The sequence below is a fragment of the Piliocolobus tephrosceles genome, chromosome 1 (assembly GCF_002776525.5).
Source record: "Piliocolobus tephrosceles isolate RC106 chromosome 1, ASM277652v3, whole genome shotgun sequence".
Classification (NCBI taxonomy): domain Eukaryota; kingdom Metazoa; phylum Chordata; class Mammalia; order Primates; family Cercopithecidae; genus Piliocolobus; species Piliocolobus tephrosceles.
The window spans coordinates 169,424,503-169,441,208 of record NC_045434.1 but is presented as its reverse complement, the minus strand read 5'-3'; the positions used below and the strand labels follow the sequence as shown (position 1 = coordinate 169,441,208).

General features: G+C 41.0%; 1 protein-coding gene and 2 non-coding genes across 3 annotated transcripts in view; 2 read left to right on the top strand and 1 right to left on the bottom strand.

Moving 5' to 3' along the window:
- ZYG11B (zyg-11 family member B, cell cycle regulator) overlaps positions 1-16,706 on the top strand; it is a 105,089-nt gene that overhangs the window by 65,310 nt on the left and 23,073 nt on the right. Inside the window, exons 6-10 of the mRNA XM_026454165.1 lie at positions 557-621; positions 6,223-6,322; positions 6,665-6,715; positions 11,628-11,789; positions 11,901-11,948. Coding sequence (XP_026309950.1) covers positions 557-621; positions 6,223-6,322; positions 6,665-6,715; positions 11,628-11,789; positions 11,901-11,948 — 426 coding nt within the window. The remainder of the gene's footprint in view (positions 1-556; positions 622-6,222; positions 6,323-6,664; positions 6,716-11,627; positions 11,790-11,900; positions 11,949-16,706) is intronic.
- On the top strand, positions 12,023-12,166 carry LOC111524104. The gene has a single exon (XR_002725695.1). It is a non-coding gene; the product is annotated as a U4 spliceosomal RNA (small nuclear RNA).
- On the bottom strand, positions 14,695-14,799 carry LOC111524052. The gene has a single exon (XR_002725678.1). It is a non-coding gene; the product is annotated as a U6 spliceosomal RNA (small nuclear RNA).

Below are 16,706 nucleotides of genomic sequence, written 5' to 3'. Positions count from 1 at the left end.
CTTGACTGTGTCAAGTAATTATTCATATTTTCATTTACTCTTGTTTAATTGTGCTGGTCTAAACTTTATTTAAAAGATAGAACCAAGTCTATCAGTCACTCTTTAGAGGCCAATGTGTAGAACACTACCCCCCGTGTACTCTATGTTAGAGTCTTCCAAGCAGGCTCATCTATATTCTTTGATGCTATGTCAACAGGTAAAACTTTCAGCCACTGTTTTTGTCATTCTCTGTGCCTCAAAAAATACAGAAGACAAGGTTACTTCATAGGCCACCAGAAAGAAGGAGATTAGCTGTAATTATCCTATTTATTGCCCTATTTCTCATCTAATAGAAAAGGAAAAAAAAAGGTACAAGTAAACTTGTATGGGTCTCCTGGAAGTCAGCCTTTCAATACTAGGGGGGCAGATAAAGGTTGTAAGAAATAACTGGTGTTTCATCAGTCTTCTTTGTATGTGTGTGTATATATATATATATATATATATGCATGCTACCTTGGTTCAAAGATGACAAAGTGATATTTTATTTAGGATTTTTTTTCTTCCTTTGATTCTTTAGTTGCAGAAGAATTGCCTCCTTTCACTTTGCAGTGACCGGATCCTTCAAGATGTTCCATTTAACAGGCAAGTGATAGCTCTAGAACTTAATGTGGGGCAAAACAGAATGTTAGAAATCTGTCTTGGGTCATTTCTTACCCTTTAGGATAGCTCTTTTATAAGATTACTTGAGTAGATAGAATTGTGGGTTATTTTATAGAATGCTAAATCTACTTTCTTTAATTTAGTGCTTTGACATTCATGATAGCAAATTGACCCATGTTTTCATAGTCCTTTGCTTAGGAATTTATATTGGTTATAGTTTTCAAGATATCCACATAATATTGTAAGCTATGAGCATTATTATCCCCATTCAAAAGATAAAAAAACTAAGACATATATAGAGATTGTCTTGACTATGGCTTTGTGACTAATAACTGCAAGGTTAGAAAGATGCAGATCTGGCCGGGTGCAGTGGCTCACACCTATAATCCCAACACTTTGGGAGGCCAAGGTGGGAGGATCCCCAGGTCAGGAGTTCAAGACCAGCCTGGTGAAACCCTGTCTCTACTAAAGATACAAAAAATTAGCCGGGTGTGGTGGTGCATGCCTGTAATCCCAGCTACTCGGGAGACTGAGGCAGGAGAATCACGTGAACCCGGGAGGTGGCTGTTGCAGTGAGCCAAAATCACGCCATTGCACTCTAGCCTGGGCGACAGGGCAAGATTCTGTCTCAAAAACAAAAAAGACGTAGGTCTTCTAATTCTAGGTCCAGTGTTTTTTCTTTTTTTTTGGTAACATATCTCTTATTATTATCATTATTTGGTATTGAATTATGGAAGAAACTTTTAAAGGAGCTGTTAAGGGAGGCCATATAACTAGATTCCATTAAATATTCAGGGGACCTTTATTTTCTAAGATGTTATTTTGGAGCTTAAAAAGTGTTTTTTTTTTTTATTTTACTATTTTAAAACATAATTTTTCTTTTTCTTTTTTTTTGAGACAGGGTCTCTCTCACTCTGTCACCCAGGCTGGAGTGCAGTGGTGCAATCTGAACTCACTGCAACCTCCTCCTCCTGGGTTTAAGTGATTCTCCTACCTCAGCTGAGTAGCTGGGACTACAGGCATGTGCCACCACGCTGGGTTAATTTTTGTATTTTTTGGCACAGTCAAGATTTCACCATGTTGGCCAGGCAGGTCTCAAACTCCTGACCTCAAGTGATCCACCCACCTCGGTCTCCCAAAGTGCTAGGATTACAGGTGTGAGCCACCATGCCTGGTCTTATAATTTTTTCATAATGGCATTTTGAAAAGGAAATTTATACCTCATTATTTAATGAAAAGTATGTTTCTCAAGCAGCAATTTCTTTTTTTTGAGACAGAGTTTCACTCTTGTTGCCCAGGCTGGAGTGCAATGGTGCAATCTCAGCTCACTGCAACCTCCGCCATCTGAGTTCAAGCGATTCTCCTGCTTTAGCCTCCCAAATAGCTGAGATTACAGGCATGTGCCATCATACCCAGCTAATTTTTGTATTTTTGGTAGAGATGGGGTTTCACCATGTTGGCCAGGCTGGTCTCAAACTCCTGACCTCAGGTGATCCACCCACCTCAGCCTCCCAAAGTGCTGGGATTACAGGCATAAGCCCCCACGCCTGGCCTTCAAGCAGCAGTTCTACTGTGATTTTTTTATTTGAAATAAGCAATTGGGATGAAAATATAACTACATATTGAAATATGAACCTCTGTGCTAATCATTGTAACAAAGTCTAAGGTAGGAAAGACATAGTCACTCTCCTAAAGATTATATTCTACTCCTTAATGTTTTCTTAAAGGGCTAGATTATAAATACTCTAGGCCTATGGGCTATAGAGTCTCTGTTGCAGCTATTTAACTCTGCCATTGTCCCTCAAAAGCAGCCGTAGGTAATATATAAGCAAATGGATATTGCTGTGTTCCAACAGAACTTTACAAAACAGGCAGCCAGATCCACAGGCTATATAGTTTGCCGACCTCTCATCTAGCCAATGCACTGTGCTAGAATTGACCTTCTTTGTGGTCAGAGGCTATGATTGGTTCATCACTTTGTCTCTAGTGCTTGGGTGGATATTTAATGGATTGATGGTTGAATGAATGAATGAATATTACATGAGACAGAATTTTTCATAGAAGAGGTGTTAATGAAATGCATTGGGCCCCCACACAAGGAAGGAAAGATTCTGTCTGACTGATGATCATTAAGGGTTTCATGTTTGTTATGGCACTTGAGATAAAAATGGTAAAAACTAACATGTATGAAGCACTTACCACTGCCAGGCAGGCGTTGTGCTAAAGTGTTTTATGTATGCTTATTCAGTCCTCAGAACAGTCCTGTGAAATCATTACTCTTATGATCTTCATTTTTCAGATGAGGAAATAGAGACACAGAAAGGATTAGTAACTTGCCTGAGGTAATAAGATAGTAAGTAGCAGAGTCTAGATTTAAATTCAGTCTGACTCCAGATCCTCCATTTTTTCATCCATGCTATGTTGCTTTGAAGATGAGAGCTGATTGAATTGTTTTATGGGTGTGAGCCACCACGCCCAGCCTGGAATCAGTTTTTGTTACTATTTTACAAATAAGAATATTGAAGTTCAGAGGGGTTAAGGAATTTGGTCAGAGTCCCAAAGTTAAGCCAGGCGCATGGCTCGTGTGTAATCCCAGCACTTTGTGAGGCCAAGACAAGTGGATCACTTGAGGTCAGGAGTTCTAGAGCATCCTGGCCAACATGGTGAAACGCTGTCTCTACTGAAAATACAAAAAATTAGCCAGGTGTGGTGGCGGCTCCTAGCTACTCAGGAGGCTGAGGCAGGAGAATTGCTTGAACCCAGGAGGCAGAGGTTGCAGGGAGCCAAGATTGTGCCACTGCACCCCAGCCTGGGCAACAAGAGTGAAACTCCTTCTCAAAAACAAACAAAAAGTTAATAAGTGGTGGAGCTGATATTTGAATCCAGGCTGACTCCAAAGTGTATGATGTTCTTTATGACTTGACTACATTGCCTCACATGATAAAATAAGTTATTTTATTGTTATCATTAAGTAGGACTAGAATTCAAACCCAGAACTGACTGGAGAATCTCTACACTTTACCACTAGCCTGTGTTACCTCATACTTGTGGGCATGTGTGAAGACTAATGAACAATCCACTTTGCAGAAAGCATAGGGTAGGCAGGAAAAAAGCTCGATAATGGCCCCACGCCAAAGTCCTAGAATGCTGTGAGTACGGGAGTGACATCATACTTAAGTCCTCAGACAGGTTTATTTGTTTCCTTCCTTCCTTCCTTCCTTCCTTCCTTCCTTCCTTCCTTCCTTCCTTCCTTCCTCCCTCCCTCCCTCCCTCCCTTTCTTTTTTTTTTTTTTTTGATGGAGTCTTGCTCTGTCACCCAGGCTGGAGTGCAGTGGCATGATCTCAGCTCACTGCAACCTCTGCCTCCTGGGTTCAAGTGATTCTCCTGCCTCAGCCTCCCGAATAGCTGAGACTACAGGCATGTACCACCACCCCCAGCTAATTTTTTGTGTTTTTGTTAGATACAGGGTTTTACCATGTTTGCCAGGATGGTCTCTATCTCTTGACCTTGTGATCCACCTGCCTCAGCCTCCCAAAGTGCTGGGATTACAGATGTGAGCCATTACGCCTGGCCAGAGTTTTATTTATTTCTAATGTGCAGACACACATCGATTGGAAACCAGTGGAGACAGGGAACCCAATTAGGAATATATTGTAGAAGAATACAAGTAATGGGCCTAATCAGAAATGGCCTTGGAAACAGAAAGAAGGTAATAGTAATTTTAAGGGAAGTTGTAGAGTAGTAATCTACCTGAAAATAATCATTCAGTCAACATATATTAAACACTATTTATGTTTCGATCACTGTATTGAGTGTGTGGCATAAAGGGCTAAATAGAATATATAGTCCCCACCCTCAAGGAGTGCACAGGCCAAATAGGGATTCAGGTGAGTCTGCAGATGACTGTGGATCTCTGACAGCTATACCTGAAGTACTAAGGAGCTAAGAAGGCAGTGATAAACGTGTCAAAGAAACCACCTCAAAGGCAGTGATATTTGATCTGAGTCTTAAGGATGAAACTATGGGTAAGATAATCAGATGTATTCCTTGACCTCATCTTGATTTTTCTCCTTGTATCTCACATTGAGTTCTTTGGCAAATCCAGCTCTATCTTCAAAATGTATCTGGAATTCAACCATTTCTCTTCACTTCTATTTCTACCACTCGGAGTAGACTAAAAGTGATTTCTCTCCTGAATTACTGCTCAGAACTACTCTCCTGCTTCTGTCCTTGCCCTCCTGGAGTTTATTCTAAAGACAGCTGGTAGAGTAGTCCTGCTCGTGTCATATTCCTGCTCAGAAGCCTTCTCTGACTTTCCCTCTCATTCAGAGTAGAAGCCAGTTCCTTAATGATATGGTTTGACTCTGTGATCCCACCCAAATCTCATGTTGAATTGTAATACCCAGTGCTGGAGATGGGGCCTGGTGGGAGGTGATTGGATCATGGGGGTGTTTTCTCATGGTTTAGCACCATCTCCTAGTGCTGTCTTGTGATAGAGTTCTCGTGAGATCTGGTGGTTTAAAAGTGTGTAGCAACTCTGGCTTTGCCCTTCCATCTCTTTCACCCATGTGGGATGTGCCAGTCTCGCCTTCCACCATGATTGCAAGTTTCCTGAGGCCTTCCCAGCTGTGCTTCCTTACAGCCTGTGGAACCATAAGCCAATTAAACTTCTTTTCTTTATAAATTACCCAGTCTCAGGTAGTTATTTATAGCAATGCAAGAATGGACTGATTAGTACACTAGACTCTATGTGATGTGGTGCCTCTATTTCCTCTGACTTTCTTTCTCAGAACTCTTCCCTTGTTCTCTCTGCTTTGGTCTCACCTCCATGCTATTTGTTGACATTTCTGTGCCCATACCCACTTCAGGGCTGTTGTATTTCCCCTCCCCTCTGCCTGGAATGCTTGTCCCCTAAATACCCGTATGGTTATCTCTCTTACTTCCTCAGAAGTTTCAATGAGGCCTTCCATAGCCACCCTACATAAAATTTCAACATTTCATATCCTCTTTTCCTGCTTTATTTCTTTTTCATAGCATATGGTCAGTACCTAACCATACTATATATTTTATTTATTTATCCGATTTATTACCTGTCTTCCTCACTAGAGTGTAAGCTCTATGAAAGTAGGGACATTTTTCTGTTTTGTTCACTATTCTATCCCCAGCACTAAGAACAATATCTGGCACAAAGCAAGAGTTTAATATATGTTTGTGAATGAATGAATGAATGTTTCTGTTGTGCTAGGTGCTATGAGGAACCCAGAAAATATTTAAATTACAACTAAAATATGGAAATCACTATAATTTAGAAATACAGAAGTATGTTATAATTCTAGAAGATGAAATGCCAGATAGTTGGAATCATATTTTCCAAACCCTTCTTTCTTTACAAAATGTTGTCAGAATTAATAATATGGCATCATCTCTAAAACACTAAGTGTAATTGTTACTCTCTACCAGTTAAGAGGAATTTTCCCTTGCCTTTTCACGTATTTAAGTTGTAGTATCAGTTCCTAGCTGGAACTCTGAAATTGTGCCTTGGCCTCCATCATCAATTCATGAAGCCCTTTGTGTGTTTTCAGGTTTGAAGCAGCCAAGCTTGTCATGCAGTGGCTCTGCAACCATGAGGATCAAAACATGCAAAGGATGGCAGTTGCTATCATTTCCATCCTGGCTGCCAAGGTACCTGAACTCTTCATGAATAATTTTCTGTAGGCAACTGTTTCTCACTACATTTACTGTTTCCCACCAAAATCTGTGTGCCAGAAAGATTAGTAAATCTCTCTGCCAACCTACTTATTCAAGCTACATTCGATATTGCAGAATTTGGCTGGGCACAGTGATTCATGCCTGTAATCCCAGCACTTTGGGAGGCCGAGGCAGGCCTCCCAAAAACAGCTATATGGCAGAATTCCAAGTTGATCAGAGATTTTAGTCTGACCTTTGGAGTCAGGTACAGTGAATGATATTAAACTCATATTAGTGAGTTCTTGGACATTGAATTTGTTTTTTACTTGCTTGCAGCTTTCTACGGAACAAACTGCACAGCTTGGTACTGAGCTCTTCATTGTCAGGGTAAGTCTATAATCTCCTCCATGCAGGCTACCAGATATTCATGTGTATTGTTTTCAGGCAGTATTACATATTTTCTGACATTTTATATATATATATATATATATATATATATTTTTTTTTTTTTTTTTTTTTTTTTGAGATGGAGTCTCGCACTGTCATCCAGGCTGGGGTGCAGTGGTGCGATCTCAGCTCACTGCAAGCTCTGCCTCCTGGGTTCATGCCATTCTCCTGCCTCAGCCTCCTGAGTAGCTGGGACTACAGGCGCCCGCCACCACAACCAGCTAATTTTTTTTTTTTTTTGTATTTTTAGTAGAGACGGGGTTTCACCGTGTTAGCCAGGATGGTCTCGATTTCCTGACTTCGTGATCCGCCCGCCTCGGTCTCCCAAAGTGTTGGGATTACAGACGTGAGCCATTGCGCCCAGCCGACATTTTATATTTTAATAAAAACTTTCTGTGACCAGGCATGTGGTGACTCACACCTGTAATCCCAGCAGTTTGGGAGGCCAAGGCAGGAGGGGGTCACTTGAGGCTAGGAGTTCAAGAACAGTCTGGGCAATAGAATGGGACCCCTTCTCTACCAAAAAAAAAAAAAAGTTGGACATTGTGGTGCATGCCTGTGGTTCCAGCTACTCAAGAGGCTGAGGTGGGAGGATCACTTGAGCCCAAGAGGTTAAGCCTGCAGTGAGCCGTGATCGTGTCACTGCACTCCAACCTAGGTGACAGAGTGAGACCCTTTCTCAAAACAAAACAAAACAAAAATTTTTTTGGATACTTCTAAAGAAGTGTATTTATTTATTTTCATATATGCAGCTTTACTCCTTAACAGAAATGGAGAAAACCCTGAACTAGGAGTCAGATGACCTGGGATCTAGCTTGTAAACTCACTTTGTGAATTTGGGAAAATTACTTGAACCATTGGGGTCCACATAAGTATTAAGATCCTATCTAAGACCAGGCACAGTGGTTATGCCTGTAATCCCAGCATTTTGGGAGGCCGAGGCAGGAGGATTGCTTGAGCCCAGGAGTTCAAGACCAGCCTGGGCAATATAATGAGACCCCGTCTATACAAATAATTTAAAAATTAGCCAGGCATGGTAGCACATGTCTGTGGTCCCAGCTACTCAGGAGGCTAAGGTGGAAGAATTGCTTGAGCCCAAGTAGTCAGGGTTGCAGTTGGCCGTAATGATGCCACTGCACTCCAGCCTGGGTGACAGAGCAAGACCCTGTCTCCAGAAAAAAACAAAACACCTATCTAATTGTAAAGCTCTGTGATTTTTGTTATTTATATAGAAAATGTAGAGACTCTATTACACATATAAGGTTGTGCTTTATGCTTTGCGGAAGCAGATAATTTAAATATCTGATATATGATTTTGCTTGCTTATAATCAGTTGAGGAAATAAGACTTTAAAAAGCTTTAAAGGGAGTAGATATAAACAATGTCTTAGGGAAGACTTAGAGGCAAAAAAACATTCAAACATGCCTGTTAAAATCCTGGCATGAGGTGTTTGAATAGTAATACTACATAGAAAAGTCAAATAAGAGACTCCCTTTTTCCATGACTTGTAAATTATGTATATAATGAGAAAGTAAACCATTCATTTGATAAATATGTATAGAGTACCCATGATATCAAATGAATGATACTTGCTGCCTTACAAGATGTTAGGGAATTCACACTGAATTATAATTATGTAATTAGAATTCACACTGAATTATATGTATAAATTCTACCCATAACAAACAGTACAATAGAAAAAAAACAGCTATGTAGATACGGTTGTAACAAAATCTAAGGCCGGGCGCGGTGGCTCAAGCCTGTAATCCCAGCACTTTGGGAGGCCGAGACGGGCGGATCACGAGGTCTGGAGATCGAGACCTTCCTGGCTAACACGGTGAAACCCCGTCTCTACTAAAAATACAAAAACTAGCCGGGCGAGGTGGCGGGCGCCTGTAGTCCCAGCTACTCCGGAGGCTGAGGCAGGAGAATGGCATAAACCCGGGAGGCAGAGCTTGCAGTGAGCTGAGATCCGGCCACTGCACTCCAGTCCGGGCGACAGAGCAAGACTCCGCCTCAAAAAAAAAAAAAAAAAAAAAAAAAAAAATCTAAAAAGTATAATAATAGAGATAAGAATGAAAAAAATAGGCCGGGCGTGGTGGCTCACACCTGTAATCCCAGCACTTTCGGAGGCCGAGGCAGGTGGATCGCAAGGTCAGGAGATCGAGATCATCCTGGCTAACGCTGTGAAACGCTGTCTCTACTAAAAATACAAAAAATTAGCCGGGTGTGGCGGCGGGCATCTGTAGTCCCAGCTACTCAGGAGGCTGAGGCAGGAGAATGGCGTGAACCTGGGAGGCGGAGCTTGCAGTGAGCCGAGATAGTGCCACTGCACTCCAGCCTGGGCAACACAGCAAGACTCCGTCTCAAAAAAAAAAGAATGAAAAAAAATAGCTGGGTGTGGTGGCTCACGCCTGTAATTTGGGAGGCTGAGGTGGACAGATCACAAGGTCAGGAGTTCGAGACCAGCCTGACCAACATGGTGAAACCCCATCTCTGCTTAAAAATACAAAAATTAGCCGGGCATGGTGGTACACGCCTATAATCCCAGCCACTCAGGAAACTAAGGTGGGAGAATCACTTGAACCCAGGAGGTGGAGGTTGCAGTGAGCCGAGATTGGGCCACTGCATTCCAGCCTGGGCAAGAGTGAGACTCCCTCTCAAAAAAAAAAAAAAAAGAAAATAATGTTATAAAGAAAGAGAAGGCTATTCGGGAATAATGGAAAGAGTAGGAATTCTGGAGCTGACATATCTGGATTTATTCTCAGTTCTGTCTCTTACTAGCCATGTATTTTGGGCAAATCACAGTTCTCTTTGGGGTGATAAAAAATACTTAATACACTTATTACAAAAGTTAAGTGAGAAGAAAAGCTCATGCTTGTAATCCCAGCACTTTGGGAGGCTGAGGTGGGAGGATGACCTAAAGCCAGGAATTTGAGACCAGCATGGTCAACATAGCAAGATTCTGGCTGTACCCAAAAAAAAAAAAAAAAAAAAAATTAGGCGGGCATGGTGGCATGCACCTGTAGTCTCAGCTACTCAGGAGGCTGAAGCAAGAGGATCGCTTGAGCTTGGGAGTTCGAGTCTGCAGTGAACTATAATTGTGTCACTGTACTCCAGCCTGAGTGATAAGAGTGGGATCCCATGTCAAAAAAGAAAGAAAAATGGTTAATTAAGGTAGTATATGCTAAGTACCTAACACTAAATATAATATACATTAGATAAGTAGAAAAAGATGCTCATTTTGTTTATTTTACTATTTTCAAGGGTGACAGTTTTAAAAAATGGCCTCTTATTGCTATATATGTCTCTCAGTAATTTTGGTATCTTCAAAGATTTTAAAGGAAATGTACCCATGCTTTGGGAGGAAATCAAGCTTAAAGAAGGAATTAGTAGGCCGGGCACGATGGCTCATACCTGTAATCCTAGCACTTTGGGAGGCTGAGGTGGGTGGATTACCAGAGATCAGGAGTTCGAGACCAGCGTGGCCAACATGGTGAAACCCCATCTCTACTAAAAATACAAAAAGTAGCCAGTGTGGTGGCATGCGCCTATAATCCCAGCTACTTGGGAGGCTGAGGCAAGAGAATCACTTGAACCCAGGGGGCGGAGGTTGCAGTGAGCTGAGATTGCACCACTTCGCTCCAGCCTGGGCAAAAGAGCAAGACTCTGTCCCAAAACAAACAAACAAAAAAGGAATTAGTAGTAATAGTGATGATTATTATAACTAGATTTTTCTCCCCTGCTCTTAATTACTACCTGCAATCTATAGATGAGGAAACAAAGAATTAAACTAGTAAATGAGGTTGTGCAGTTAGTCAGATGCAGAGATTTAAGCTCAGGTAGATTTCTTCTAGTGCCACACTCTTAGCTACTATGCTGTTAACTTACCTAACTGTACCTACGTGTTTGTGTTTCTTCAGATTTTTTCCCTGAATTGTGTATAGCCTCTAGTATTATGTTCATTAGTGTTTTCTTATATCTGTTTTAGCAGAGCTTCCTTTTTTATCTCCAAAAGTATAATCTAAAAGTTGAATTATGGATGTAGTTTTAAAACCACTTACTTTTCAAACATAAATTTTTTAGGGTAAAGCTATGATAGAACTAATTTACACTTGGAATTTCAAAGCTATTATCTTGTTTTTTGAAAGGGAGGAAGGGGAAAAGGAAATGAAAAGGGAAGGGGAAAGGGGGAAAAATAAAAAGCAAGACAGGCACTGCAGCATCTGCTGTCAGGGAAGGCTGAGGAGGGAGGGGCTATTATCTTATTTATAGTCAATATAGACTTTAATTCTCTTGTCATTGTATGTAGTTTTTCCTTTCATTTGTTTCTTAAGGAAAACTTAGAGTTGAATAGTTTAGGTCTTCCTATTCTTACTTTCTCTGACTAAATTGACTGTGAACAAATTAGATAATATTTCTCAGACTCAACTTTCCTAAAAAATGGGAATAACAGTACTACAATATAGAATATAATTTGCTAATCCTTCATAAATGTTAGCTTCATTTGCCCTTCTCTTCCTTTGCCTTTTTAATTCTAGAATCTAAAATAAGTATATGCTGTGACTGAATAAGTAACATAGTTGACCCAAGTTTTAATCATTTTGCCTGTAAGTGTTATTTATGGGTGATTACATTGTAGGTATGACCAGAATAATGTAGAAGTATTTATGAAAATCTTATACTTTTTTCTTGAAGAAAAGTTCAGTCCAAGGGGCTGTTTGTTATAAGTACCTTTACAGGAAATGCTTTAAGCCATGAAACTAATCCTCATGGACTTGTGGTTATTAATAACCACAAATTGTAATAGTCCAAAAATGAAAACTTAATTCTTTTTTTTTTTTTTTTTCAGCAACTTCTTCAAATAGTGAAGCAGAAAACCAATCAAAATTCAGTGGACACTACGTTGAAATTTACTTTGAGTGCACTTTGGAACCTCACAGATGAATCCCCAACCACTTGTAGACACTTTATTGAAAACCAAGGGTTAGAGCTCTTCATGAGGGTTCTAGAGGTTAGGATGGGAATTTAGCTTATAGTTTTGATATTTATTAATGTATTTACTTTAGCATTTATTTTATATTTGGTTCTTTAGGTAATTATAAGTTTCTCTTTCTTTTTACAGTCCTTCCCAACTGAGTCATCCATTCAGCAGAAAGTTCTAGGACTTTTGGTAAGATATAAGCACTTCCTGCTAAGTTCCAAGCTGTATTTATTTTCTGTCTGAAGTAACACATTGAAAGTTGCAGCTCTACAGTGGCAGTATCATAGCCAATGAGGTCTATCCAAGGCACAGTCATTGCTAACTGAGAACTATTCCCAATACCTCGCCATGGTGACTTGAAATATGGTCTGCAATGGCAATTTCTTTCTTTCTTTTTTTTTTTGAGACAGGGTCTCACTTTGTTGCCCAGGCTGGAGTGCAGTGGTGTGATCACAGCACACTGCAGCCTCGACCTGCTGAGCTCAAGCAGTTCCCCCAACTCAGTCTCCCTAGTAGGTGGGACCATAGGCGTGTGCCACAATGCCCAGCTAATTTTTGTAGTTTTTGTAGAGGTGGGGTTTTGCCATGTGCCCAGGCTGGTCTCAAACTCCTGAGCTCAACCAGTCCTCCTCCTACCTTGGCCTCCCATAGTGCTGGGAATGTAGGCATGAGCTGCCTGGTCAGCAGTGGCAATTTTTGACAATTTCTAGGTGAATGAACGAAAAAAGAAAGAGAGAGAAAGTAAGTTGCTGCTATGATACTTGTAAACAATGACATTGGAAAATAAATATTACTAAATTTAAAAAGACTATAAAAATATATCATGAGGTCAGGAGATCAAGACCATCCTGGCTAACACGGTGAAACCCCGTCTCTACTAAAAATACAAAAAATTAGTGGGACGTGGTGGCACACGCCTGTGGTCCCAGCTGCTCCAGAGGCTGAGGCAGTAGAATTGCTTGAACCCAGGAGGTAGAGCTTGCAGTGAGCTGAGATCACACCACTGCACTCCAGCCTGGGCAACAGAGCAAGACTCTGTCTCAAAAAAAAAAAACCCACAAATCTGAGAGGCCTAGGCAGGCAGATCACCTGAGGTCAGGAGTTTGTGAACAGCCCAGCCAACATGGTGAAACCCTGTCTCGACTAAAAACACAAAAATTAGCCGGGCGTGGTGGCAGGTGCCTGTAATCCCAGCTACTTGGGAGGCTGAGGCAGGAGAACTGCTTGAATCTGGGAGGCGGAGGTTGCAGTGAGCCAAGACCACACTATTATACTCCAGTCTGGGCAATAAGAGCGAAATTTCATCTCAAAAAAAAAAAAAACACACACAACTTTTATATGTATATATACATATATACGTACACACACACACACACAGATTTTTGCCACAGTAAAAGGAAAAATACGTATATGCTTCTTTATATTTTTTGGTATTGTACAAAGTTTCACACTGAGCATGTTTTACTTTTTTTTATTTATTTTTGCGACAGAGTCTGTCACTCTGTTGTCCATGTGGAGTGCAGTGGCACAGTCATGGCTCACTGCAGCCTCGACCTGCCAGGCTCAAGCGGTTTTCTCACCTTAGCCTCCAGATGCCCAGCTTATTTATTTATTTATTTTTGTAGATTTGTGGTCTTGCCATGTTGCCCAGGCTGGTCTCAAATTCCTGGGCTCAAGCAGTCTTCCTGCCTCGGCCTCCCAAAGTGCTAGGATTACAGGCATGAGCCACCACACTTGGCCTCGTGTTTCACTTTTATAATTTAGAAAAACAGATCTCATTAAAAAATGTTATCAGGCTGGACACAGTGACTCATGCCTGTAATCCCAACACTTTGGAAGGATGAGGTAAGAGAATTGCTTGAGCCTAGGAGTTTGAGACCAGCCTGGGCAACGAAGCACAACACGATCTCTACAAAAAATAAAATAAGAAAATTAGCTGAACATGGTGACATGCACCTGTAGTCCCAGCTAGTGGGGAAGCTCAAGCAGGAGGATCGCTTGAGCCTAGGAGTTTGAGGGCTGCAGTGAGCTATGCTCATCCCACTGCACACCAGCTAGGGTGGTAGAGTGAGACCCGATCTCTTAAAAATAAAAGTCATTAACCTACAAGTGTTCTTAGATTCTGTGTTTGATAGTTAATGATTACTACTTAAAGACTGCTTACGAAGGCCGGGCACGGTGGCTCACGCCTGTAATCCCAGCACTTTGGGAGGGTGAGGCAGGCGGATCACCTGAGGTCAGGAGTTTGAGACCAGCCTGCCCAACACAGTGAACCCCATGTCTATTAAAAATACAAAAGTTAGCCAGATGTGCTGGTGCACACCTATAATCCCAGCTACTCAGGAGGCTGAGGCACGAGAATCACTTGAACCTGGGAGGTGGAGGTTGCTGTGAGCCGAGATTGTACCATTGCACTCCAGTCTGGGCAACAGAGCAAGACTGTCTCAAAAAAAAAAAAAAAAAAAACCTGCTCGCAAATCACATATTTCTTAATATGTTGCATATAGATAAAAGTAAGCCCTCTAGGAGTTTGAGACAAAGGTAAAAGATCAAATGTTTTGTCAGCTTAAATTGCTGCAACAGGCAAAGTGCCTGTGTGGCAAAAGCCATTTTATTTTATTTTTTATTTTTGAAAAAAATACTGGTCGGGTGCAGTGGCTCACACCCATAATCCCAGCACTTTGGGAGGCTGAGGCGGTGGATCACCTGAGGTCGGGAGTTCAAGACCAGTGTGACCAAATGAAGAAATCTTGTTGCTGCTAAAAATACAAAAGTAGCCGGGTATAGAGGCGCATGTCTGTTAATCCCAGCTGTTCGAGAGGCTAAGGCAGGAGAATCACTTGAACCCAGAAGGTGGAGGTTGCTGTGAGGCAAGATCGCGCCATTGCATTCCAGCCTGGGCAACAAGAGTGAAACTCTGTCTCAAAAAAAAAAAAAAAAAATGGAGCACTTCGCAAATTTACATGTATCCCTGCACAGGGGCCATGCTAATCTTCACTGTACCGTTCCAATTTTAGTATGTATGCTGCCAGGTGAGCACACAAAAGCAGACGTCTGCTCTCAAGGAATTAGATTATGGAAGGCATAGATTAGTGAGTTAAAAAATGTAAATTGGAGCTTGTTTTCCACATGCAAGCAGTGAGGAGATGGATTTTTAGGAAAGCTGAGGACTGCCATTTAAGGAGGACCTATCTGTTTGTTGTAGCCTTCGTTATATAAGGTAGAAAATGGAAAACAACCAAATGTCCAGCAATAGAGGAATTATTAAATAAATAACAGCATTTAGTTGTTTTATTCAGGGTTAATATGATTATTTGATAGAGAAGTTGGCGTCACCTGAAATGGAAAGGTGAAATTTATTTTAAGTATTTGTGGGTCGGTCGGGTGTAGTGGCTCACACCTGTAATCGCAGCACTTAGGGAGGCTGAGGTGGGTGGATCACATGTGGTCAGGAGTTCAAGACCAGCCTAGCCAACATGGTGAAACCCCGTTTCCACTGAAAATACAAAAATTAGCCAGGTGTGGTGGCACATGCCTGTCCCAGCTACTCGGAAAGCTGAAGCAGGAGAATTGCTTGAACCTAGGAGGCAGAGGCTGCAGTGCGCCGAGATTGCGCCACTGCACTCCAAGCCTGGGCAACAGAGCAAGACTCTGTCTCAAAAAAAACTGAAACAACAACAACAACAAAAGATTCTATCTCAAAAAAACCCCAAAAAAAACCTGTACTATTTTTAAATTTCAAAAGGAATACATGTTTGTTATAACTAGTGAAACAGTGCAAAAATGTATTTAACATCCTTAAGGCTCTGTCTCCAACCTTTCATCATTTTTATCTCTATGAATTATTAATATTAATATAACTTTATATGTTTCCTTCCATATTTTTCTCTATTACCTTGTGATTAAATTGTTTCAATAATTTAATTTGAGATGTTTATTCTAATTCTTTATGGTGAGAGAATATGCTTTGTTTGGTTTGAGTCCTTCTGAATTTATTGAGACTTGTGTATGGCCAAGGATATGGTCTTATTTGGTAAATATTCCATGTACACTTGAGAGGAATGGGTTATGGTCTTATTATTGGGTATAGTGTTCTGTAAATGACAGGTCACTGTTAATTAGCTTGATTAATTAGATTGTACAGTGTCACAGTTGACACTGTACAACTCTACCACATCCTTACTAATTTTCTGCCTACCCATTCTATCAATCATTGACAAAGGAGTTTTGAAATATCTGACTATAATTGTAGATGTATGTTTCTCCTTACAGTTCTATCAGCTTTTTCTTCATGTATTTTGAAACTCTATTATTAGATGTATAAACATTTAGAATTATGTTCTCCTGATTAATGGACTCCTTTAATATTACCAAATGACTTTCTTTACCTCTGGTAATATCCTCTACTTTGAAGTCTGCTTTGGTACTGATACAGCCATCTGTACTTTCTTTTGTCTAGTGTTAGCATTATATTTCTTGTTTTATCCTTTTACTTTTACCCTGTATTTGTCTTTATATTTAAAATGTATTTCTTGTAGATAGCATATACCTTGCATACTGCTTTTTTATCTAGTTTGAAAATAGCTGTTTTTTATTCGGGGTATTTGGATCATTTACATGTCCTGTGATTTTTTAATTTTTTTTAAATAATAAAAAATAATAGGCTGGGCGCAGTGGCTCAAGCCTGTAATCCCAGCACTTTGGGAGGCCGAGACGGGCAGATCACGAGGTCAGGAGATTGAGACCATCCTGGCTAACACGGTGAAACGCAGTCTCTACTAAAAATACAAAAAACTAGCTGGGCGTGGTGGTGGGCACCTGCAGTCCCAGCTACTCGGGAGGCTGAGGCAGGAGAATGGCGTGAACCCAGCAGGGGGAGCTTGCAGTGAGCCGAGATCGCGCCACTGCACTCCAGCCTGGGCGACAGAGCGAGACTCCTTCTCAAAA